A 25,755-nucleotide genomic window follows, 5' to 3' on the forward strand; every position below is an offset into this window, starting at 1 on the left:
TTAACTGCTGAGCCATTTCATCACTGAAGTGGGTTATTTGTTGTTATTATTGGAACTGTCAAAGTGTTTTAACCCATTTTCATTTAAGAGTCCTTCAAGGCTATTTTCATTCCTTAGCTGTTTTAAACAATGGTATAATGAATAACTGAATACATAGAACTCGTAAGTGCCTGGGTCTCCATCTGCCTACATAGACATCGACATACATGATGTCTGTCTGGATATTTTATCTAGCCATCTATTATAACTTCATGGATGAATGGGTGAATGGGGAGATGTTATTAATAAAATAAAGAATTTTCCAATCAAAACAAGGCTAACCAGCAACAGAAGAACAGAAAACTGTCTTATGGAATCAATCCAAGTTGTATATACTCAAGAACAGGGTCCTGGGGAAGAAAGCACGTTAACCATTGTCCTCTGTTCAACCATCCATTCAGTAAGAACTTGTTAAATGCTTAAGTGCCAAATCCTGTACAATGATAGCAGGAACTTCTCATCCGGGTCTTGGGATCAATGAGACATGCAGAGGGCTATGAAACCATCAACTGAGAATGCCAAAGCCAGCTCTGAAGTGATTAAAGGATGACAATAATGTTTGGATTTATTTTAAATTTAGATAATAAGCCTGTGAATGCGTGCCCACCTAGAAAACTGATTATACCATAATTCCTAAGCTGGTGTGTGTGTGTGTGTGTGTGTGTGTGTGTGTGCGTTCTGCATGAATTTTGACAGTTCTTACATTCCTATCAAGGAAAATTGGTGCCTCAACATTACACTTTGCAAAGGTAGGGACTGTGAATCTATGCTGATAAAGTCACATGGACAATGATACCATAGGTAAACCTAAAGCACTGAAAATTCAGTTGGTATATATAATCTTTTTATGGGCTGTTTGTTTTACCATTTTATTTTGTTTTAACTGTGCGTATATGTGTGGATTTTCCATGAGGACAGTGACCAGAGGTGAACTTACAAAAGGTTGTAGATTTTCTGAGAAAAAAGTAGGTACTCTTAATCACTGGGCTGTCTCTCCAGCCCTTTCCTATGGGTTCTAAAGAGAGCCACAGGGTTCTATAAACTGTAGTGTGACCCTCTCAGTACAGATTCATGCAGCCTTTTAACCTTCTTCCCAACAAACACTTCCTAGAAAAAGTGTGGCCTCATCTCACACAGAGAGTGACCATCACAGGCCAGGCCTGAACAAAGACACAGGGCAGTGGAGATCCACCAGGTGACTGCTGTGAAGAAGGCATGCTGCAAGGTACGGAACTCCTGAATCCATCACAGTGTGAGAGCGAGAAGGTACTCACAAGCAATTTCAGTAAAGTTCGAACTATGGCAAGTTATGCTTTTCATAAATAGTTTTGAGATCTATTTTAATAAGAATCACTAATACCTCAAAAGCAAGGCTCTGTTGGCGGAAAGGGTTATGGAAGAAGTGAAATCTGCCAGGCAGACAACACAGATGTCCACAGGAGACAGGGATATTTGTGGTGGGGGGGTGGAGCTGACTGGAGAAGATATTCGTAGGCTACAGATAAAAAGAAACTCAGGACAAGCTTGGCATCTACTCTCAGCTCAGCAAACATCTCTTGATTATGGTGACTTGTTAGGTCAATGCATAAACTCCAGTGAGTCATAGTATGCAGGCATTTGGTCAAACATTATTCTAGATCATTCTATGAAGGTGTTTTTTTGTTTTGTTTTGTTGATTGAGAGTAACATTTAAATAGATTGACTTTGGGACATGTGAAAGCCCAAGAGAAGAGACTGACTGACCTTCCTCAAGCCAAGCGCTATGTTTCAGGAAGAATCCATTCTGAGAACTGCTGTTTGGTTCTGTGGGCTAGCCCATCACAACTTCACACATCACCCAACCCAATGTGTGTCTCTCTGTCCATGTCTCTTTCTATCTCTGTATATGAATATGCCGGTGCCTCTGTGTGTGTATGTGTCTGTCTGTTTCTCTGCATATAAACATATCTGTTTGTCTGTGTCTCTGTCCATCTGCCTCTTTGTGTGTAAGGAGAGTTTGACTGGTCTATCTGTCTTGTCTGTCTCTTCGCATATGCACACCTATCTTTTTCTGCCTCCTGCCCCACTCCCTCTCCATGCACATATATATTTATAAGTATGTCTGTCTTGGACAAGTTTCTCTCCCTGTCATCCTCCTATCTGTGTGCATGTGCTCTCATTCCCACATGTATTTCAAGAACTTGTTATGCCTGACAGTGAAAATGTGCATAGGAACAGCAAGCTTTCTCCCCTCTAATCTGACTTTTAAAGAAGCAGGTAAAATCAGTGAACCCTAAAACCATGTACATGAACACTAGTTAGCTGAGAGGAGCAATAAGGAAACGTTCAGAATAAACTCATGAGCAGAATCGTTAGCATTCCCTTCAGGGCAAAACACTACACACGGCGTCTACCGATTCATCACACCAGCCAGCAGGGGCTGTTAGAAGGGAGATCAGATCATACACAGCAGTCAAAGGTTTAGCGCACTCCATGCAAATTTGTCCATTTCTACACTCAGATGGCCTAGCTGTCAATTGTTAGAGTGACAAGGAATGCACTGCAAATTTAACTTGTAAAACATGGGGAAAAAACAAGCCACTATGAATTATGGAATGAAATGTATGAATGTTATGCCATGACTACAAAGGAAGGACAGAGCTGCAGACTGTCAAAGCTGGTCATGGTGATACAGAACACATTCCTTGGCCCAACCCGATCACCGGCTGCCTTCAGTAGGTTCTTCATTGGCCTATTGTGACCTTCTAGGAGGGTCCAGCAGAGGCTAAGCTCACTCTTAATGTGTTTATTTCCATGACATTAAGCTGTCTCTGCAAAATGCGGCGTGCCCCGAATCCCTAGCCCAGCATCAGAAATGTCATCAGGTTTTATCCTCTGCGTCTGTGGTAAAGTAGCTTCAGTGTGAGTTACTCCTTGCTCTTAACAAACAGGAAGCAAAGAAAGGGGGCAAATATAGAAGCACATCAATATAAGGAACTAATGTGATGAAAACCATTTTTATAAAACACTAAAGATGGATATGGTGGTGACAGGGGGTTGTAGGGGCTGGAGGGATGGCTCAGCAGTTAAGAACACTTGCTGCTCTTCTAGAGGACACAAATTTAGTTCCCAAGGCCATGTCAGGCCTCTCACTACTACCTGTAACTCCATCTCCAGGGAATCTGATGCCTCCTCTAGCCTCCACAGGTATGTACTCACACACACGCTAAGACACACACACACACATACACACATACTACAGATAATAAAAGTTATAGGATTTTCAAAAAAAATTAATATTTTAAAATAAAATCTGAAAACATATTCCTTTATTTACTCTGCCCAGCCACACTATTTATTCACAGGAGAGATGGCTGAGTCAGGTGCTTGCTTTGCACGCATGAGAACTTCAACTGGATACTTGGAACGCACATTTGAAGAGGCCTGTGTGGCAGTACATGTCTGTGAACCCGGCCCTCATTAGACAGAGAAGGGCAAGGAGCCCTGGGGCTTGCTAGCCAGCCATCTATTCAAACCGCTGAGCTCCAGGTTCAGAGAGAGGCTCTGTCTAAGAAATAAGGTGGCAGACACTATAGGGAGACACTGGTGTCACACTCCACTTGTGAATGTAAGTGTGTGAGTGTGTGCACACATTCAGCCACACACACTCAGGCACACACACACACACACACACACACACACTTGTACAGTATCCGCATCATGTCTAGCTCCCTTTGGAGATGGCATAAATTAGCTGACAGTAGTTATTCTCAAACTTTCCTGCACTAGTAGCCTGTCTCCCATTATGCCCCCAACAGAGAGCGCTGTTGTTACATAACTTAGGAAACAGCATAACTTGACCCTACCCACATTTAGAGACTGACAGTCCCCAGGTACATGCAGGGCCCATCATCCAAAATGAGTATCAAGTTCACTCTGATAAGTAGCTCTTCCAAATACATTAAGTCAGTGCTCTTTAAGATAACTGTGGTGAAGGGTTAATTTTCTCTTCACTATTTTGTCAGCCAGATGCTCTGATAAATAAATAATAATAAATAATAAAACAATTATGTAAATAATAATAAATAATAAAACAATTATGTAAAATTAAAACATTTAAATCAAGGTATATAATATAGGTGCCTATATTTTTAACTTATCACATTTATGGAAATTTCTCTTTTCTAATATTTATCTAATATTTCTAAGCACTTAATTTTCATATCTGAAATCAGCACAGACCAGTAAAAGTTTTTGACCAGCCCAATACCTGGTACACACTCCAAGCAGTGCTGTTAGATTCTAGAACTCTTGTATTCTTTAATTCCCTTAAGCAATCATAGGCTTCTCTTTGGGAAATATTGATCTATAGCAAGGATTTATAAACCAAGAGGTCCATCACATTTTGCAGAGGCTTCAGTAGAAACTGTGGAGGCAGGTGGGACCAGATCTGACCCAGGTTACGACGCACAGGCCTGTGTGGACTTTCATAGATCCTAGCTGCCTGCCGAGACTGTGGACCCGGGGAAGAATGCCAAGTGGTTCTGAAGTTAGGCCCATGGGTCCAGCTCATGCTGCAGACCCAGGCAGGATGCCACAGCTGATGAGCACAGTGCTTGACTCTCTGAGAAAGACTAGGAATAGAGCTTCTGATGATACATGTCAATCCCACAGAAGAAGAGAACACCTCTACCCTACCAAGACTTGCCCTTTTAGGAACACTGAAAATAGATGATGATGAAGATAGATAGATAGATAGATAGATAGATAGATAGATAGATAGATAGATAGATAGATAGATAGATATAGACAGACAGCTAGGTAGATAGATGATAGATAGAGGTTAGACAGAATGATAGATAAAGATAGATAGATAGATAGATAGATAGATAGATAGATAGATGGATGGATGGATGGATGGATGGATGGATGGATGGATGGATGGATAGATAGATAGATAGATAGATAGATAGATAGATAGATAGATAGGAAAGATTCAACCATCAAACAACTCCAGAGACATGTATACCAGCAAAGGAACAAAACCAACTCAAAGTCAAAGTTTTCAACAAATATTGATCCAATCCACCTACACCTCATGGAACTTTCTATCGGCAGAAATAGCTTCCAAGCAGAGTTAAAGTGGATTGTGTCAATGCCTGGCAACCTGAACTTCATAAAATATGAAGGCACTCACTTGAGGGTTTCTAATGACATCTGCAAATTGTAGTTGCGTTCCTGTTCCGGCAGCTTGCAGAACTCCACCAGACATGGGTGCTGTCTCTTGTTGTCATCTCTAACCTGAAACAGGATGGGAAGTCAGCATAGAGGAGCTCCCAGTGTGAAACATAGCTGTGTGCAAAAAAAATGGGATGGTGGAACTCCCTGACAGCTGGCCCTGGGAGGCTTCTAGAATCTTCAAATGTCTACTTGCAGAGGCTGTCATTGTCTGCACTCCCTACCCTCTTCCTGTTGGCATGGCATAGTTCTCCGCTCCCACATGCTTCTGCCATGCTGGCTCATAAGACCTATAAGCATGCTCACTGATTCCTTCCAGAACCTGCTCAAATCTCCTTTTGCTCACGAGGTTTACCCCATTGCATTCTTAATGTTGTAGTCTGCCCACTAGCCCCACTGTCAATTTATTTACATTGTATATGATACAATTAAAGTTATTACATAATATTACAAAATAGTATTATTTGGTAATAGATTAGATCATTTGGGAGGGAGGGGTTTACTTAGTAGCCCCAACTGATCTCAAACTCAGGATCCTTCTGTCATAGTTTTCTTGCTGGGATTGCAGGCCTGCAACCCTCATGCCCAGAAGACTAGATCTTTACTTGATTTATTGTCTATTGCATGTATTCTAGCCCTTGGATAATATCCATGCCCCTGACACATAGCAATAACAGAAATGAATTCTACACTCATTTAGTGACTTTAGCTTTACTTAGTACTCACTTAGTACTTACTTAGTACTTTTTCCATCTAAGATTAATTTACTCAGGGACATGAAGAAGCAACATGACTGACACACATATAAACTCCAAGGTAGTTTGGTTGCTCATCCAAGCCTTCATAATCACCTTCTGAGATCACAAATGAACCCGTGACCTTAACAGATTGAAGAACACAATACTTTCTTCACAGTAACTCTTGCCAGTGTTCCTTGGTGTCCACTGGGGTCTGTGTGCAGGACTTTATCAATCTTGCTATAACGTAGATCCAAAATAACTGACGGATGCTCAAGTCCCTTCTCTAAGAGGGCCATGTCTGCACGCAGAAACCATGAAATGCCTCCCGTGAAATACACAAGTCTAAATGACTTCCAACACCCGAAGAACTGAAAGTGTTGGGCCAATAGTTGTCATGCAATCTTGCTTAAGAACAATGACAAGAAAAAGAAGCCCATCCATGTTGGTTTCTGATGGAAATTGTTTTCTGAGTTTTGTTCTTTTAAAACTTACATGTGACTGAACCCACGAATGTAAAATCCAACAGTAAGAGCCAAGTGCGTTAGCAGTCACTCTACATTCTAGATTACGAATGTAGATATCTTGGCTTAGTAATTAAATTTTTGTAATCTTTGTAAAGACCTAAATTACATAGATACCCCTGCCATGGTGGAACCCTGATGACAGCCATGAACTGTGAGGGAATGAATTACTCCATGGGAATTATAACCATGCTCCATATATACCATTGAAAAAGTGTGTAAACATGAGTATTTTTTTTCCTTTAGAGCTAAATCAGAAATCATGACTTTATTCCTTTCTTTCTCTGTACCATTAGAAATGAATACGAATTACAAATGAAGCAGAGTTACAAAATTAAACTGAAGACTCCAGTTTTTGAGTCCTAAATTTTAAACATGAAAGCAAAAATAAATGAGCCTGGACATAACCCCCTGTTTATGTCATCTCCATCTACTTCTCTACCCTATGCCTGGGAAGAGCCAGTACCCCCATGCTTTCAAGGTAAACAGAATGAACCAGAACCCCACCTTATCCCTTCCCTCTCTTACCATATCCTATTCTGGACTTTAAAATCACCCCCGTAATGTCTCACCACCCGTACTTCTAGGCACCCAAGGATTAGAAACCCAACTCTTCTCCAATACCTGTTTTACTCTCTCTGCCTCTACCACATTATCCTCATGTCTTTTATACTATCAGGGTTCTCTGGGCCCCAGTGTATGGACAAAAGCTTGCCACCTCTCACTACTTTAGTCCCCCAAAGCCCAAAGCTCTTATGTTTGCATGGCCAGACTTATCTTTCTTCCTCTGTACCATGGCCCCTTGGCGCTCTATCTTATGACTTCACTGGGCCACTAGCAGGTCACTGGAAATGTCCCATTTCTTCTTCTTTCTTCTTTGATGCATGCTGAATCTCTGTCTAGACCACAACCCTGATCTCGGGATGCCTCTAATATTTGTGCTCACCTGAAAGCTTTCTTTGATTTCTTAAAAAAAACCAAAACCCTACATATTCCATTTTCACCTTGAGGTTGTTTGTATGTCTATCACTCAACTAAACACAAAGTTCCTAAAAGCCAGACAGAATCATACCTAGTGGTTCATGGCTGTCATCTCAGCTACTCAGGAGGCTAAGGCGCGGAGATTTCAAGTTCAAGGTCAGCCTGGTCTACAGAGTGAATTCAAGTTGAGCCTGGTCAACTTAGTGAGACCGAGAAAGTAAAAAGTGGATGGGGGTATGACAGGGATGGGGCATACACCTTAGTGGGAGAACACATTGTTCCCTTAAATACCTGGAAACTATGAGGGCTTTGCATGGACCATAAAGAGCCTATGGAACTAGATTTGACCAAAGTGTAATGAGAATTATTGCATTCTGTTGTTAACTGAAACACACAACTGAGACCTCTGGAAAATGTATGTCTGGGGTCATCTTATGACCTTGTAACAAACCATCATATCCAAGCACAGGCACAGTAAATGGCTGCTACTCTATGGGAATTTCTTTTGTCTTTTGCACAAACTCCTTTTTAATCTTCTAAGCCTATAACCATTCTTGTCTCACCTTTGGTGACTTTTGTCTACGATTCCTCTGGCAGCTGACATGCTGACAACCTCTCTGCCTGGTGACTTTAGCCAATCTTATAATTAGCACGTATCTACCTCCCTGGATTTTAAGTGTCAGTGAAGCCAAGCAAGCTGGGTGACTCACATTCGTAAGCTCAGCAAATGGGAGGTTGAGGCAGGAAGATGGGCATGGGATTCAGTGCCAGCTTAGGCCACAAAGTGAATTCCTATAACCTCACAAAAACAAAGAACATGCAAAGAACAAAAAAGCCAAAGAATGACACCCAAAGGAAGGTATCCAGTCTTTGCCAGCTGGAGCAATGTCTGAGCATTATTTTTAGTGGAGGAGGGGATCTTTATTTGGGACTGAATTCCAGAAGTTATACAGTGAAAAACTGAATCTCGTGTTTTGCCAACTAAGCTAGCCCAGCATGATACAGGACTGTCCAAGAGTGTCCCCAAACATCCAGCCTTTTGCTCTTGTCCTTGCTTGACCCCCAGAGATAGAAAGTAAGCCCACTGCTGAAGACACCATGCACTTCAGAAACAAGGCCCAGAGACCTCTGAGCTGGAACTGACCTGAATGTCCCCTCCTCCAGGACTACCTTTCATGCTACCAGAAGGCATCACACAAGCTCTCCAAGTAGGGTGGTCACCAACAAACCTACTCAGCTATCACACCTATGAACTAAATCGACAACCAGCATTGCATGATAAACCCAAGGGTACAGTAGTCGCACTAATACACTGGTAGTAACTAGCAGCTCTGTGATTAGATTTAAGGTCTGTCCAATAAGAGCAAAACCATGCCTTAGCTAACTTCTCAGTGCTGGTAAAGTCATAGATATGGAAAGAGAACCTACAGCCACTAATATACTAAACCAGCACAATCCCTAACAGTAATCTAAATATTTGTCTTTGTACCCAGAGATAACTGTAGTCTTTACCCTTCATCAAGGACACTTTTCTTTGCAACAGATGGAGACCGATACAGAAAACCACAATCAAACAAAATGCAGAGTTGTGGAGCCCAGCCCCAATGGACACATCTACAAAACATGCTTGTATCTAAAGCTCAGGAAACATTGCAGAGTAAGAGACAGAAAGGTTGTAAGAACCAGAAGATCAGGGAGTTTGATATGAGTTTGTATCTCTTAGTAATCTCAGAAGCCACTACCATCGTGACTGTTCAAACATGAGTTGAACAAGGCAAATACCAATAGACATGCCAAAGTGGGTAGGGAAAAGCCCATTAGGATGTAACATTACCCAAAGAACTACAGGCAACTGAGGAACACTGAGATCTGGACAAATAGTCAGCCTTGAAAACAAACGCTCAAGTAACATTATACAGACTGTACAGGTTATACTAGGGAATATATATGTATTATTCTAATCTCAAAAAGCAAAAAAGAAAAAGGAATGGAAAAATTCTCTAAAGTGGAAGGCAGAAAATGTGCTCCCAAGTTACTGAGGTGTTCCGTATTAACTATGCAACTTCTGCCAAGACAACTCTATCAAAATTTTCCACATGGTTCCCACTAGGGAAACTAAAATAATGATCAGAATCCAGTGCTCTGTAACGACAGTCCAAGCTGAGAGTCTTCACATGAGAGCTCATGTCAAAGGACAAAACACTACATACGTATGAACAGTTAGCATGACTACCAACACTAATCCTATACTCCATTTGGAGATCAATGTGCCATGTGTGCCATGTGTGACGTGTACTAATTTCCAGACTGAGTCAATCATGAGAGAACACATCAGTCTTCAGGATGCTCAGTATTGTAGTATCCTAAAAGCACAGCATCACCAAGCTCCTGTTAAAATACCTTTACCACAAACTGAAATGTCCACAGAGAGGCATATGCTTAGGTTAAGCAAAGCTTTGCTGACACATTGTAAAGTCAAACCCTCAGTAAATAAAGTATTTGGAAACATATACGACTATTATTGGCCATATTATCCTCAGATCATGGAGCCAAATGTGAGCATCTACCCACAGGTCTCTGCTGCTACACATTCTGGGACGTGAAGAGAACATCAGAGACAAAACAAAGTGACTTATTTATTTTGATTTTTGTTTTTGCCGTTTTCTAGCTGGGAAATAAAGGCTCGTTATTTATATTTAACTTGATTTTCAAAGCAAAACTTTCAGTCCATACACGAGTAACTTTCGAGTCAGAGAGTCTGCCAATACTGCCATTCCCTTTGGCTTTTAAAAAGACTTGCAGGACTAAGAAGCCTCAAAATAAAAACCAATTCTATTGATTCATGTCCCACCACAGCAGGCTGAATGAGAAAATGTTATCTTTCCAAGTGATATATGAACAGAATCTGAGAATAAATTTCAAAATCATATACCGGACCATACTGCCAGCCAAGTTCAATTTTATTCATAACCCAGAGCTCGTGGATATTCTCTGCCAATCTTTCTCTTATCCTCTCCAGGTGAGGAGGCAACACAATCTAGAAGAAAGGAAGAGAAAATACTCATCAGAAACAAATGTGGAAAGGAATCATGCCTACAAGCCTTACCAAGAACCAAAAGAAATGCCTGACAGACAATTAAGATACAAAAAGAAATCAGTTTCTAAACCAAACATTTCATGGTATTTATTAGACAAACGTCGGTGTATGTTTGTATTTGTGTGTGTGTGTATTTATGTGTATATGTGTATATGCATTTGTGTGCGTTTAGGTGTCTGTGTTTGTGTGTATGTATTTGTGTGTGTGTACACTTAGGATTGGAAGAAAATGAATGGACAAAAAGAACAGAGTAAAGTATAATAAGGTAGAAAAGAACAGTCATTGGGTACTGACTGATCCCTTGATTTGTTTAGTGATTTACTCAAAGCATTGCTAGTACTGCCAGCAAAACATTGGCCAAGCATGATTTCACTTGCTATCTGGAACAGAGTGACCTGGAGAAATAGCTAAAACAATGGATCGTTGCCATTAACAACCTGCTGTCTGCCACGCAGGCTTCTGTAAAATCTCACACCTTGCGATTTTAGAGCATAAAATGAAAATACAAGCTAGACCCAGCCTCGAAGCCTTTCATGAGCTGTCCTGGCTTCATTCCACTGATGACTTCTCCTCTCTTACACTCTCACTGGTGTCGGGGTGCTTATTCCAGAAAGATTATTCCAGGCATGCCTGTGGTGACAACTGAGAGGTGCTGAGTAGATATGGACCGATACCAAAGTGCACACCAGTCATGAAGAGGAAGCATCCCAGCATTCTTAAGGACACCTGGCCAGTGTACATGGGCCCAAGTGCAGGGCGAGTCAGGAGGCTGCAGATAACTCACTGGCTCCATTAACCTGAGCATCTAACAACAGCGACTACCACGACCTCTACTGTGCCCCTTTCAGTGTTTTCCCCAACGTATGCTCAAGGAGCTGGGCAAGCCAAGCTTTACACTTTCCTATTAGAAGGAGAAAGTGTTTAAGGGTTTCTTGGTGAAGACCAAGGTAGTTGACCAAATGAGGAGATGATGACTAAATGAAGTTTCTGAGACCTGATGCTAAGTCAACTTTAGATTCTAGAAATGCCTTCCTTGTTCCAAACTAACAAACTACCTGAATGAACCAAAGTCACAGCGCTTACTTGTTTATTTGTGGTGTAATGGATAATCCCTTAGACCAAACGTTCCATGCATCCTAACTGGCAAGGTACCTATTGTTCCCAGAGTAAGGTTTGTTCACCCTGAGCCATGATCTCAATCTCAACCCCAAATAAAAGTCATTTAAATATCTTCCACACTATAACTGTACCTATATGGAAGAATACTTAAAACTCTGCACCTGCACTAAAAAAATAAACACATCTGCTCCAAAATTAGAATGTCATGTGGTATTGGTTCATGTGTAATACATTACTTCAGATATTAAGTCACCTTACCTCATTACATCTTAAAGTCACTTATATAATTTTGCAACTAACTCCGTCTTGTTGCTATACCTAGTTTTTAAAAGTATAATATGCATTTAGAAACTAAGGGATATAAATTAGTTTTAATTTCTTTCTTACTTATTTTTCTCTCTCTTATGTGTGCACATGTGTGTATTCAGACACGCATGTGGAGGTCAGAGAACAATTTGAAGGAATCAGTTCTTTCCTTCAGTATGTGGATACCAAGGACTGAGATCAGGTCATCCATAGTGGCAAGTGCCTTTACCTGCTGAGTCACATCTCCAGCCCCAATATTAATGGCTGTAATAAAACTTTCAAAACAATCCAGAACACAGACTGAAAAAAAGAAAAGGAGAGAGAGAGAGAGAGAGAGAGAGAGAGAGAGAAAGGAAAGAAGGAAGGAAGGAAGGAAGGAAGGAAGGAAGGAAGGAAGGAAGGAAGGAAGAAAGAAAGAAAGAAAGAGGAAGAAAACAACCTCACATTGTGATACATTGGAGCATTATGAAAGCAGATCAGTAGGTTGAAACTCTACTTTACAAAAAGCCAAAACACAGAATAGAAAATAGATGAATGGAGAGCAGAAAGGGGAGTACTAGTTTATGAGTTTATTTTGCTAGTTGAACGGCTAAAGAGTTGATTGTTGTGGGCTGCAATTCAAGCTTGAGAACCATTGCATATCAACAGCTATCAGGGTCCCTTTCTGTACCTGGCTGGTGTCCACAGGAACAGGTGTGAAGGCAGCTTGGGTCAGGGACACTGTGGGCCCCAGCAGGTCTCGTGTGTATGTCCGCTCTTGCTTATATTCTCTACTGTGTTCCACTTTCAATTTCTCTTTGGGCAGAACAGCTTCATAGCAGGCTGCATAGCCAGGTGGAGGGAGGAACTTGAATTCTCCATGTCGCCCCCCAAGCAAAAAGCGAACCCTAAAAAGGAAGCAAGTTTGAGTCAACCAAATCTTTGATATACATAAGAGCTTTCTAACTGAAAACATTAGGGGAATTTATTAATACAAAACTAACTTTATCATGAGCCACACACTTCCCAAGAATGGCTTAAATGAAAAATGTATCTGAAGACATGGTCCCCAGCAGGTGGCGCTGTTTGGGGGGGGGAAGGCTTTAGAACCCTTAGGAAGTGCAGCCTTGGTGGAGGAAATACATCACAAGGGGTGAGTTTTCAGGGTTGGTAGCCTCACCCCTCCTCTTGCTCTGGCTCTGCTTCCTGTAGAGGATGGAAATGTGACAGACCACCCAGCTTCTACTCCAGCTGCCATGTCATACTTTCCCTGCCATTATGAACTCTAACCCTTTGGAACTATAAGCCAAAATAAACACATCATCACTTCTGGTCATGGTATCTCATCAAAGTACCAGGAAAGTAACTAATACAATATCACAATAGTCTTATCACCTAGGAATCTAAGAGCCTCTCCCCCTACAAGGCTAAGCAAAAGAGCATCAAAAAGACCAAAGAAGAAAACTCAGCTCAAATATATTCACAGGTCAGTGATGACCTACCACTTGATGAACTTGAAAGAAAAGTTTCATGATGCAAGGTGCATTATCATATTTCCACGGAAGAAGAACACATTTTCAACACCTCAATGTCCCAAGGTACCCAAGGACTAATCAGACACAGTGAGGATGAAACCTAACTGTGTACTTAACATGACAGGATCCAGATGAGTTACTAGAAAAAAGTAGCCACTGGCCTGAATCTAATTTCCTAAAGAAATTCCTTAAAGAAGTCTCCTTGCTCTCTTTGCTAGAGAAAGTAGGTGGCCATAGTTCCAATATTTTGTCAGTTTTAACAGCAAAGTACTCACTAAGATTGTATGCACGTTACACTCAATTAAATATAAGGTGAGTTTTATTGAAGGAGCTTTGAAACAGTGACATGACAGTACTGATATAGGTGTTCAGCTTACAAAACAACAATTAACATTTTTAACTCCTTGTAATTAATTTTTGAGTTGTTTCATTTCTGTGCCTCCAAAAGAAAGTAGTAAAAATATAAAAATAATGCAAAACTTAAATATCCACAAACTTAGAGAAAGAAACATAATTTGTATAAATTAACCAGAAATGCCCATGTCTGCATGAATAGCTAATGTCTCTGGATCACTGTTCTTTGATATGGTGCCTTATAATAGAAATATCCCTGGGAAATTATTGAAACTAAAAGAACAACCAAAGTAAAAAGACAGTTGGGAGGAATAAGAGAGTTTCTCCCATTATGGAGACACACAAATATACTAGCAGGTGACAACAAGGACAGTTACTATGACAGGCCATCGTGGTTTAAAATATTCTTTGTAGTAATTTGAACCATGCCCCTTTGTAGAATACCAGAGTAAAGTTCAGAAATGGATGTGAAATTTCAGGACACTGAAAGCAGGGGAGCCCTAAAGTGTTCCACAGGGCAATGAACAGGTTGGCAAAGCATGGGGTTCAAGGGTGGACCTCACCTCTTCCTTCAAGGAACAGGCAATACATGAGGAAACAGACATCTCAGAGGGAAGTACTCAGGCTAGTGAAGCAGGGGAGAGCCCTCTGTGAAAAGCATGAGAAATGAGAATGGAGACAAACCAAGCGGCAGAGAGGTACTAACTTTATCCCGGCAGAGAAGCTAACAACAGGAAAGAACAGGCCATCGACGTTGAAGTTCTCGAACATTCCTTGCACGGGCTGTCCGTTGATGCGGAACGAGATGCTCGGTGCACTTAGATCCAAACAGCAGCTGATGACATCGTCAGTTCTCAGCAGGTGCTGGTTAGGTGAGCTCACAGTTCGAGCTATACAACCTGTTAGGGGAAGCGGTAGGTAAGATGAGGTTTAACCCAGAGAATCAGCCTCCCAGTCAGAGTGAGCGTGATGGGGCAAAGCGCAAGGGAAGAGCACACACCATGGAGGTTAATGTCCACTGTCAACTGTGCAGGACTCAGAACCACAAAAGTGACCAGCTTCTGGGTTTATCTAGACCTTAAAGGTGGATGGTATTATACCATGGGCTGCAATCTCAAACTACATAAAAAATAGAAAGAGACCTGACACTACAATGGTACTTGTTACTTCCTGGCTGTGCACACAGCTGCTTCCTGTTCCTGCCATCACGCTTTCCCCACCATGATGGACTGTATTACCAGGAACAGTAAAGCAAAGGAGTGCTTCCTCAATGATTTTTTTTACAAGGATCTTTTCGATGTTACAAGATGTGACTAATACATGGACTGTGAGTTTCCAAAAGAAATATCATGTACTATAAACTCTTAGTCAAAAAGAAAGCAAACATTTTATTTTTTTTCAGGAGCTAGAGAGCTTGACTGGAAAAATGGGCCTTGTCATGTCTAGAAATTTCTGCATGTATATGGATGCTATTTGATGCAGAAATAATCTCAGAAAAAAACATTATAATGATGCCAGAGGATATCTAGAAAATCAGATGAGTGATGTCCTTTCTCTTACATACCCTCTCTATTTCATAAACCCAAAGTACATTCAGGATAGTGAAAGAAGAGACTGTCACTGTTCTTGCAGCATATTGCTTGTTGTGAGAGAATTAAAGGCCATTTTGCTTTCATTTTATAATGAAACTTATTTTACACATGGTATTGTTTGGCTTCTTAGGTACAGCAAGATACAGAGGCATGATGTTATTTGACAAATGTTATACTTTCCCTTGGATAACCAATGATAACAGTCCATTCTTGATGACATCACAAGTCCTCAGCTAATTAGTCCCAATGGGCATCCCCTACACACAGCATACTACAACAAAAGGAAGAAATTGGTCTCCTCAAAACATAGGCTGACAGGCACAAACATACACACAATTAGAGCAAGGATAAAGACAGACTTCATGATTCATGATTTGCTTTAAATTTTTATTACATCTACTTAATATGTTTATGGACATTATGTGATTTGAATTAAAAAATGACCTCCATAGGCTCATATATTTGAATGTTTAGTCATCAGGGAATGGCACTATTTAAAAAGGATTAGGAGGTGTGGCCTTGTTGGAGGAAGTGTGTCACTAGGGCTGACCTTTGAGGTTTCAAAAGCCTACCCCAAGCCCAGTGTCTCTGACTGCAGATTAGAATGTAGCTCTCAATGGCTTTTCTAGCACATGCCTGCTATGTCTGCTGCTCTGCTTCCTGCCACAAGGATAAGTGACTAAACCTCTGAGACTGTAAGCAAGTCCCCAGTTAAACGCTTTATGTTATGAGAGTTGTCGTGGACTTGGTGTCTCTTCACAGTGACAGATCAGTGAGTTAGACCGGAGCATATACATGCATGCGCTCAGGTACACATATGTGCCATAGTGTGCTAGAGTTTAGAGGACAACTGTGCACATCTGTTCTCCCCTTCTATCATGTGTGTCTAGGGGATTGAACTCAGGTCTTCAGGACAACAGCAAGTGCCTTTACCAACTTAGCCATCTCTCCATCCTCTAGGCTTTGCATAAACACAGACACACAGACACAGACACAGACACACACACACACACACACACACACACACACACACACATTTTATGCCTAGCATACCAGGAGTTCTAAGCAAGAGCACATTTCAAACACCCGTGATAGACAGTTTCTGCTTTCGAAAATGTAGACACTGTTTGGATCTTATCAGGGTCATTATTAGGTACATCTTCCAGAACACCCTGAATATTATAAAAGCAGCCTCAAAAGGAAGAAGAGACAAAAACACGACAGCAAAGCAGCCCCCGAGAAAATGCTGATCTCCTTGATAGTGTCGAGATCCACAGTTAATAAGAACGTTTCTATTTTAGCCATGATACTAAAATTACACACTTACTACAATCCAAAATATTGTTCAGTTTGATTGACATTGCTGTGGGGAAGCTAATGAAAACCTAAGGGTCATCCGTGTCCTCTGCTCTAGAAAGCCTATAGGAGCCAGATAAGACGGAGAGTGTGTGAGGAAACTGCAGGCCATGGTTTGGATGGCCCACACAGTGTGGAAGCGGCATGATCACGTCTCCAGGGAGAGGGCTTCTCCTTGCATGCTACTCCATTGCACCATTCTTGTTTCTGCTTTAGTCCACAGGGACGAACAACAGGTAGATACACAACCGTGGGTGATAAATCCACACTGATCTTTCCTGTATTGTTCCACAGCCCTCCTCCAAACATTTTTTATTTTTATTTCAATTCTCTTAAAGTACCCAGAGTTTTGTATTCTGTCCTCATCTGGGATGCTTCAATAACAGTGGTGTAGATAGTTGAGTGTAAGAGAATAAATGAAGACGTCACTCAAAACTTGACTCGGAGCCAAGTCCCTGTTCTGAGAAATACGGGTCTCTAATTACACAATGTTTGGTGGTAAAACATGTGTTCTCTCCTAGAAACTGCCAGCTTGATGCTTTAAACCCTACAACAGCCATTAAAGAGAAGAAAAATAAAAGAGCAACTCCGCGGAAGTTGTCTCAATTCATATGAATGGGATGCAGAACTTAGGCAAATTCCACCTACTTTACGTTGGTCCTTGTTGACTGAACCCCCAATTAGTAAAGCATGCCATCAGGTCCTAAGTGGAATAAACACAGCTTTTAACTAAAACTATATGACTCATTGTTTCTTGACACCTTAAATCATGGACAAGGGGCCAGGGAAATGGCTCAGTGTTGACAAAGGCTTACAGCACATAAATGAGGACACGAGTTCAGATCCCCAGAACCCATGTAAAAGACAGACATAGTAGCATGCATTCCCGCACCCCTATGATGAAACATGAAAATCTTCAGAGTCTGTGGGCTGGACCAGAGGTGGTCCCCTGACCGTCTCTCTCTCTCTCTCTCTCTCTCTCTCTCTCTCTCTCTCTCTCTCTCTCTCTCTCTCTCTCACACACACACACACACACACACACACACACATATCTCACACCTGGAAAATATTTTAAAGTTTAAAAATAAGTCCTCTTGACCACAGAGTTTCAGAATAATTTTCTCACGGAATTCTGTGACCTGCCATCTTTGCCATGGCACATTTATACGTTCATGATGCTCTATCCTTACTTGTCACCTTAGCACTTTATCATAAAGGCGTAAAGCACAGGTTTCCATTGCAGCAGCACGAAGCTCTTCTAATATGTCAAAAGGAAAAGCTGCAAGGTGAGTGTAAGGTGAGAAGTAGTGGAATGCCCAATAAAGCAATTCCAGGCTGTGTCACCTGAGGAAAACTTTGCCCCCAACCACCTTATTGTCAAGACAAACACCTTATTGTCACTCATCATCCAGCAGGAGTCCTATTTCCTGTGAAGCAATTCTCAAAAGTGAGCATAATGAAGTTCAGGGCATCATAGACCAAATACACCATAAAACAGAACTTAGCCCTGTGTTCGGCTAAGTGTTCTTTTTCTGTCCTTGGGTCCACAGAAAATTACTATGGGAACAAGGAAGTACAGTATGGAATTACTATGGAAACAACAATACAGTATGGCTCTGACCTGACTGGATCATACACATAGACGGAGGCAATATAAGCTATTCTGAGACCCCTGGCCACAAGCTCCAAGAGTTAAATCAGGTATCTAAAACACGGCTCCCTCATGACATCTGAACTACAGGCCCTGGATTAAGGAGATCCAATAACTATTATTACATAGACATAACTCTACAGGGTGCCCTGAGTTCAGTAATCTCATTATCATCAACTCCTGGATTCAGTTCACTTAAGTTTTTAAGCCCCCTTTCCCAGATTGTGTTAGGCTTCTACACTATTAAACACCACTCACAACCAAGAGAGCAAGTTCAGCTTCTATAACTTGAGGTGATTTTCTGCGTCTTCTACACAATAACTGTAAGATATGTCAAGGTCACCCCATAACTATGTCATAAAAGCAGCCTCGTGAACCGAACATGCCTGTGATACCCAGGTGAACCCTGGCCTCTGAAAACAACAGTACTCTGCAAAATTAACACTATATTATTATGCAAGAACTAACCTTCGAAGTAAACTAACATACTTATTTGTGATCTGGAGAAAGAAATACACACAATTTTAACATATAGCATTTGCAATAGTAAATCAAAATCAGTTCTGAGAATTGGCAGCTTATCTTGACTATACATGTAGTTTTAATCTTCCACACCTATCAAGCCAAGGACTACCATGCTATGAATAGACTGGTATGTACAGCTACCTTTTCACTGGCTCCTGCTGTTACACTATCTCACAGGAATGTAAACTAGTCATTGTACTGCACGATTTCTCCGATGAACATTAAATCTTTGCACACACCAATTAAAGTGAATCAGAAACACATGAGATCTTTGTGGTCTGTTCATGCACTAGAATGTTGTTTTAAAACACATATTCATGAGCTTTACAGCCCTTTGAAAATGTACCATGATTGCAATTCTTTTTCTTTTTTTTTTTTGTAGTAAAAACAAACAAACAAAAAACAACTCTTGCATTCATTGTCTCAGTGTTGAAGTTCTGAACAACAACATGTGACATGCACAACAGGGTCACAAGACCTCCATCTGGAAGTTGTTTAAGGAAAAGCGACAGTGCCTACCTGACCAGAGGTGAAGGCCGTCGAACCCATAGGAGAAGAGGTCATCACCAACACCATTGCCACCCCACTCTTCACCGCCACCGGGGTATGGTGAGTACCCTTCGGTGGAAGCCCAGCCCACACGCAGGTGAGTGGCTTCCGCTGTCACAAAGGGTTCCGTGTGGTCCACCATGAGCTCGTAGTACCACTTCTTATACTGGGCGGATCCCTCGCTGACACCCAGGAAAATATTAGGCCTCATGCTTTTAGACAGAAAAAGACAAAGAAAAGTTCCATTGGCTTCTTTCCTCGTTATCTTAACTGTTATTCCTGATTCTCTATAATGTACATCTATGATAGTCAATGTTGTCCACTTGACAGGATCTGGGATCTCCTTGACAGGAGATCAGCTTCTGGTCATGTCTGTGATTATGTTTCTAGATTCAGGTCACTGAGGTGGGCAGTGCCATGCCACGTGCCTGGGTCCTCGGCTAAACGACGATGAGAAAGGAAGCTAAGCACCAAGGTTCATCTCTTTGCTGCCTGAGAACAGGTGCAAAGTGCCTACCCATCTCACACACCTGTTGCCTGCCTTCCCCCACTGGTCCCCACAAATCACAAGCCAGAATCAACAACCCCTCCCTGCACTTCATTTGCCATGTATTTTTTTCATGGCAAGTAACTGATCCAACATCCTACATCTACGTTTTAAAGAAGATTACAAAATTGTAAAACCACCACTGAGACTCAGGCAGACGGTAGACCAGTTCACCTTGATCTTCTCAGCCAAGTCATCCAGGGTCTAATGCTAAACTGATATTTTGAGATTTTCATATCATTCATTGGTCAAATATAGATCACAAAATGACATACTTGACACAACAGGACCCCGTAATAAGTAGAGCTGTGACTAATCCAGGACATGTGACTCTTTCTAGCACATGTGCTGTTTCACATGGACTACGATGTGGTCAATGGTAACACAGGACAAAGGAGTGTTGTTGCTATCTGCTCCTTACTTGCTGTGAACAGAAGACTTTTTGGCAAATTTCACTTAAGATCATTTGTAGACGACCCTGCTTCTATTCCCAGAACCCTATAACTGCCTATAACTCCAGCTCCGGGGGATTTGATGCCCTCCTCTGTCTTCCAGGCACACACATGGCACACATTCATACCACCCACTCAAGCTCATAAACTGAAATTAAATAAATCTTTTAGAAACTGCTGCCTGTCTAGATGCTGGACATCTATTTACAGAAGAATAAAGTAGCAGGAAGCTTCTGCAAAACCCTTAGCTACTCTACCACACAGAACATTTTGTTGGTTTTTGTTTGTTTGGTTGATTTTTTTGTTATTATTTTGTTTTGTTCTCTTTGTTGTTTGGTTTACTGATTTCTTTATCTAGAAGAATAAGAAAGACAGCACGGCATGGTGTTCACTAGCTCAGCTTCTGCAGACAGACCCCCATCCCACCCTATTCATCTATAAAAGATAGGCAAAGGCAGTACCAAAAAAAAAAAGCCTCACATAATACAGACGGCATGAGCCACAGGCAAATCACAGCACATAGTAGCTTATAGGTGACACTCATGGCTGTCAGAGCCGCTAAAAGGCAGAGCCAGTGGAATATGCCACTTCATTGGCTATTTGGTTTGAAATGTGTTAGACTCGGAGCACTATATTTTTATCACCTGTAGCAGGCACATTCGCAGAGTACTGAAGAACAGTGCAACTTCTAGCAATGAGTCTACAGCCTGCTCTGAAGATACCAGCAATCTGTCTACACAGGGAAGCGAACAAACCCTCACACACATGTTTTGTTAAGTCTGTATTTTTCTCAGACTATCTATTGCTATTTTATTAACCCATCTGCTTCGTAACAACTCCTTATGTAAAACAAACAGACCTTCTGCTGACTTCCTAGAGAGAGTTCCTCGCTGTGGTGTGGGAATTTACCTGCTGACGTGATTCACAAGACGGGTCTGCAGTAAGAGATCTCTTCCTGGCAGGAGATTGTCACAGATGAGATGCTGGTTAGAGCGGACAGCCACTCCATGGCAAACACAGAGGGAACACAACACATCCAGGACCTAGGGAGAGAGAGACCATTTGGAGCTGACTCTGACGCCAGCCTCAACAGCACTTTCTACAAGGCAAACACAACCCCAACTATGATTGATCCATCATTTTTCATTTACTTTTCTTTGTCTTTCTTTCTCTCTCTCACACCCATTCACTCTTTCTCTCACTCCGTGTGTGTGTGTGTGTGTGTGTATGTGTGAAGTGTGATATACATGTGTAGGTTTGGTGTGCATGTGTGTATGCATGTTCAAATGTTTGTGGACACGCATGTGTGCTTGTGTATGAGGAAGACAGTTTGATGCTGGACGTCTTCCCGAAGCATTCTCTCCTCCTAACACATTGAGGCAGGGTCTCTGGCTTGCACCCAGAGCTTAGCAATTCGACTGCTCTAAGCATCCAGCTTGCAGGAGGGGGCTCCGAGATCTCTGCCTCCCGAGCACCGGAATTACAGGAAGCTGTCCCCGTTTCCCAGCATCCGTGCAGATGAAGGAGGGCTGAACTCTGGTTGTCATGCTTTCACAAGCACTTTATCGTGCCTCACCCACAGCCTCAGCCTGATCATTTCAACATGTGTGTTCCAGTGACTCTCCAGCTTTCTTTCACATGTTAGAAAGAACTGTCTGTGTTCCCACAATTTACTAATTTATTTTTAGCTGATACATGGATACAAAAAAACCTATACAGGTATGTAAGCTATTAGGTACAGCGTGGACGTATGGACATGTTGTATGATGTTCAAATTATGATGAATAAATCCACCTCCTCATTTATTATTCATTTTATTAGTAATGTTGTGTTTTCTAATTATAAAGTAGAAAATTGGTAAAATGCTCAAAGTACCTGCTATATAAGAAAAAGTATTATATTTTCTTTTGTTTTAAATCATTATATAACATATTATATATTTGGTCCTCTCAGAATTTTACTTCTTTTTTTTTTTTGCCTTGTTGCACATTTATTCTATTTTTCTCCCTGGTTTGCATTTTGAGTAGGCAATCACATGCAAGTGGCTCAAAATTCCCATTATTTTTATTATGGTGAAGACATTTTAAATCCCCTCTTCTAGCCTTTTGAAATGTATGGTCCACGCTTCACCATTTAATGACTCTAGCATTCACTCCTGGGAAGCAAAGAGCTTCCTTACCTTGTGGTTTCTCCCGTGCTTGTCCAAGAGTGAGATGATGGATTTGATGTGTCCCTCTTTGATGATATTCAGGGCTTCTGGACTCTCCACCAGCACACAGTGAAGCACCTCCAGAATCCCTGCGAACAAGAGAAAGGCCAAAGAAGGTGGATGCTTTGGGAACCGGTTCCTTCCTCCCCCACACCCTCCCCATCAACTGCACCCACCCAGTCGGCTTGACATGTAATTACTCTGTGCTCAGTGTGTTCGCCACGGGATACTGTGGGAAGCGAGGCAGGTGCGTGTACCTCGGGAGTGTGATGGAGGGCAGTGTGGCGGGCTTGGGGGACTCAGCAAATGTATTCCCCTCCAGATATTCATGGAGATGGCGGGGGTTGGGGGGCACAGAACAGAAGTACAGGCTTGAGCGGCAGGCACGCCAGGGCGGGCCAGTATTCGAGAGAAGCATGGATGGCCGTGCTTAGTCAGATACTGAAGCTTCCTGGCATTAAAACCATAATCCTATGCCAGCAAGAGAGAGGAGTGTGCAAAGCTCAACAACTTGAGCTGGGTCCCAAGGAGGGGGGGGAAATTGATTTTAAAAAACAATAGGAATAAACACAATAGTACAGAAGTGAAAACATATAAACTACAGCCATCACAAAAGTAGAATATATTTTTTGTGTTTTCATAAAAGAGCAAAGACAAAATGGGTTTCATTGTGTGAATGTTTAGTGTAAACTTGAGAAGGGAACGGAAAACCACGTTCCTTTTTTTTTTTTTTTTCTATCATCCTGTCATTGGGTCGGCAAAATGGCCCAGGCTGATAAAGGTGCTTGCAGCCAACCCTGACCATCTGAGCACGTATCCCCAGGACACACATGGCAGAAGCCTCAAGATGTCCTCTGACCTCCACAAGTGCACTGTGGCACACTTGGACACACACATACACACACACACACACACACACACACACACACACACATCTGTATACACATGAACACAAACAAATTAGTTGAACAATTAATAATAAAGAAACAAACTAGCCACCATTATTGTTCATCTTCAGTCAATAATAACGGTGCCTGTTGTCTGTAACCATGACAAGCAAAGCACTGGCTCTCTTGGTCTCTCTAAGAATTGCACAGAACTGGGAAGACACTTCTAAAGCCCTGTAGAACAGGGTTTTTTTTATCCTTTTGCTTAAAAGAGATTTTTATTTTTATTTTTACAATTTATTCATTATATACCCCAATTGAAGACCCCCTCCCTCAACTCCTCCCAGTCCCACCTTCCCTCTCTCTTCTCCCCCCATCCCCTTCCCCTAGTATACTGAAAGGGGGAGTTCTCCTCCTCTGTCATCTGCCCATAGCTTATCAAGTCTCATCAGGACTGCCTGCATCCTCTCCCTCTGTGGGCTGTCAAGACCGCATCACCAGTGATCTAAGATCAGGCAACCAAATTCATGACAGATGCAGTCCCTGCTCCTCTTACTCGGGAACCCACATGGAGACTGAGCTGCCAGTTGGCTACATCTGAGCAAGGGGTCTAGGTCCTCTCCATGCATGGTCCTTGATTGGTGCATCAGTCTCTGCAGGACCCCCCTGGGCTCAGATTTTCTAGCTCTGTTGGGCTCCTTGTGGGGCTCCTGTCCACGCTGTGTTATACAATACCCTGACCCCTTCTTCCATAAGACTCCCTGTGCTCTGCTCAAAGCTTGGCTGTGAGTCACAGCATCTGCTTTGATCCAGTTGGGTGGAGCCTTTCAGAGGACCCTCTATAGTAGGCTCCCATCATTTTCACTCCTTTCTACTGCTTCTGGTATCTATCCCGTGTGCCATTCTGAATGAGATTTAACCATCTTCCCTAGGGTCTTCCTTGTTGTTTAGCTTCTTTAGGTCTGTAGATTTTAGTATGGTTATACTATATTATACAGCTAATATCTGCTTATAAATGAGTATATACCATGTGTGTCTTTCTGTTTCAGGGTTACCTCACTCAGGATGATCTTTTCTAGTTCCATCCATTTGCCTGCAAATGTCATGATTTCCTTGTTTTTAATAGCTGAGTAGTATTCCAAGTTCTTCTGTGTCAAGTGGAATTCACATTCTTTAAAAAAGATGCTTGCAATGTCAGGCTTACAAAAGAGTATGCAATGTCAGGCTTACAAAAGAGTATGCAGAAATCATTCTCTCAGGTCCTCAGGACCTACACCTGACCCAAATCCTTGTCCTCTGTAGATGAGGGCAGTGGATGCTGACCTTTCACTGTGAGTTAAAATATCCATGTACGCTCAATTTATATAGTACCTCAAACTCTGGGCCAATTTAGCAGTTGTCCGACAGCCTGATGATAATGAAAATAAAAAAAAAAAATCAAAGAGAACAGAAATTCCAAAAGCCAATACTCGAGATAAAGATGTTGACATCAATGTAGTGAATCTGCCCGGTGCTATCACTATCATCTAAGCTGGTGCAATCAGATAAACTCCTCATCCTGAGCCCATATAACATACAATACCGGTGACAGGAAGGTACTGTTAGTAGATTTTCCACACTGTCCTGATGTTTGTTGTATTTTTAATTTCGCTCCATTATTTATTACTACAGAGCACATGAGTGCCTACTTTCATTAATAGAGTTTTACTGTGCTGTACGAATGCATCCATTCACTGACTGCGGCAGCTCCCCGCTACAAATCAGAACGGAGGGGCCGCACTTGACACCTCAGGCACGCAGGCTCTGAAATATTTATCTGGATGGTAGAACCTGAGGTCAAGAGAGCTAGTTCCTTCCCAGAGAAGGAAGGCTACAGGGGCCTGTTCATCCCTGCCACCCAAGAAAGGATGAGCTGTCAGTGAGAGAGGAGACCCATACACCAAACCTAAAGGGCCCTTTCCTAACCCCTCCAGGCTTGAAAACAGGAACCCATTTCTGGGGCTTGTGGTATTTTGAATAAGCAGCCCAGACTGAGGCGTTAGTTAGCCTTTTACGGAACGTTGATAAGCCTTTGTCACACTCAGAAAGAGAAAACAACA

The 25,755-nt window shown here is 41.9% G+C and overlaps 1 protein-coding gene across 1 annotated transcript in view; it reads right to left on the minus strand.

The window, feature by feature from the left end:
- Positions 1-25,755, minus strand: part of Ryr2 (ryanodine receptor 2) — a 533,102-nt gene that overhangs the window by 204,104 nt on the left and 303,243 nt on the right. The window contains exons 17-23 of the mRNA XM_060372656.1: positions 22,740-22,858; positions 21,470-21,603; positions 19,532-19,773; positions 14,595-14,787; positions 12,691-12,907; positions 10,431-10,535; positions 5,216-5,319 (exon numbers count right to left, since the gene is read on the minus strand). Of these exons, the coding sequence (XP_060228639.1) occupies positions 5,216-5,319; positions 10,431-10,535; positions 12,691-12,907; positions 14,595-14,787; positions 19,532-19,773; positions 21,470-21,603; positions 22,740-22,858 (1,114 nt within the window). The remainder of the gene's footprint in view (positions 1-5,215; positions 5,320-10,430; positions 10,536-12,690; positions 12,908-14,594; positions 14,788-19,531; positions 19,774-21,469; positions 21,604-22,739; positions 22,859-25,755) is intronic.

The sequence above is a fragment of the Meriones unguiculatus genome, chromosome 19 (assembly GCF_030254825.1).
Source record: "Meriones unguiculatus strain TT.TT164.6M chromosome 19, Bangor_MerUng_6.1, whole genome shotgun sequence".
Taxonomy (NCBI): Eukaryota; Metazoa; Chordata; class Mammalia; order Rodentia; family Muridae; genus Meriones; species Meriones unguiculatus.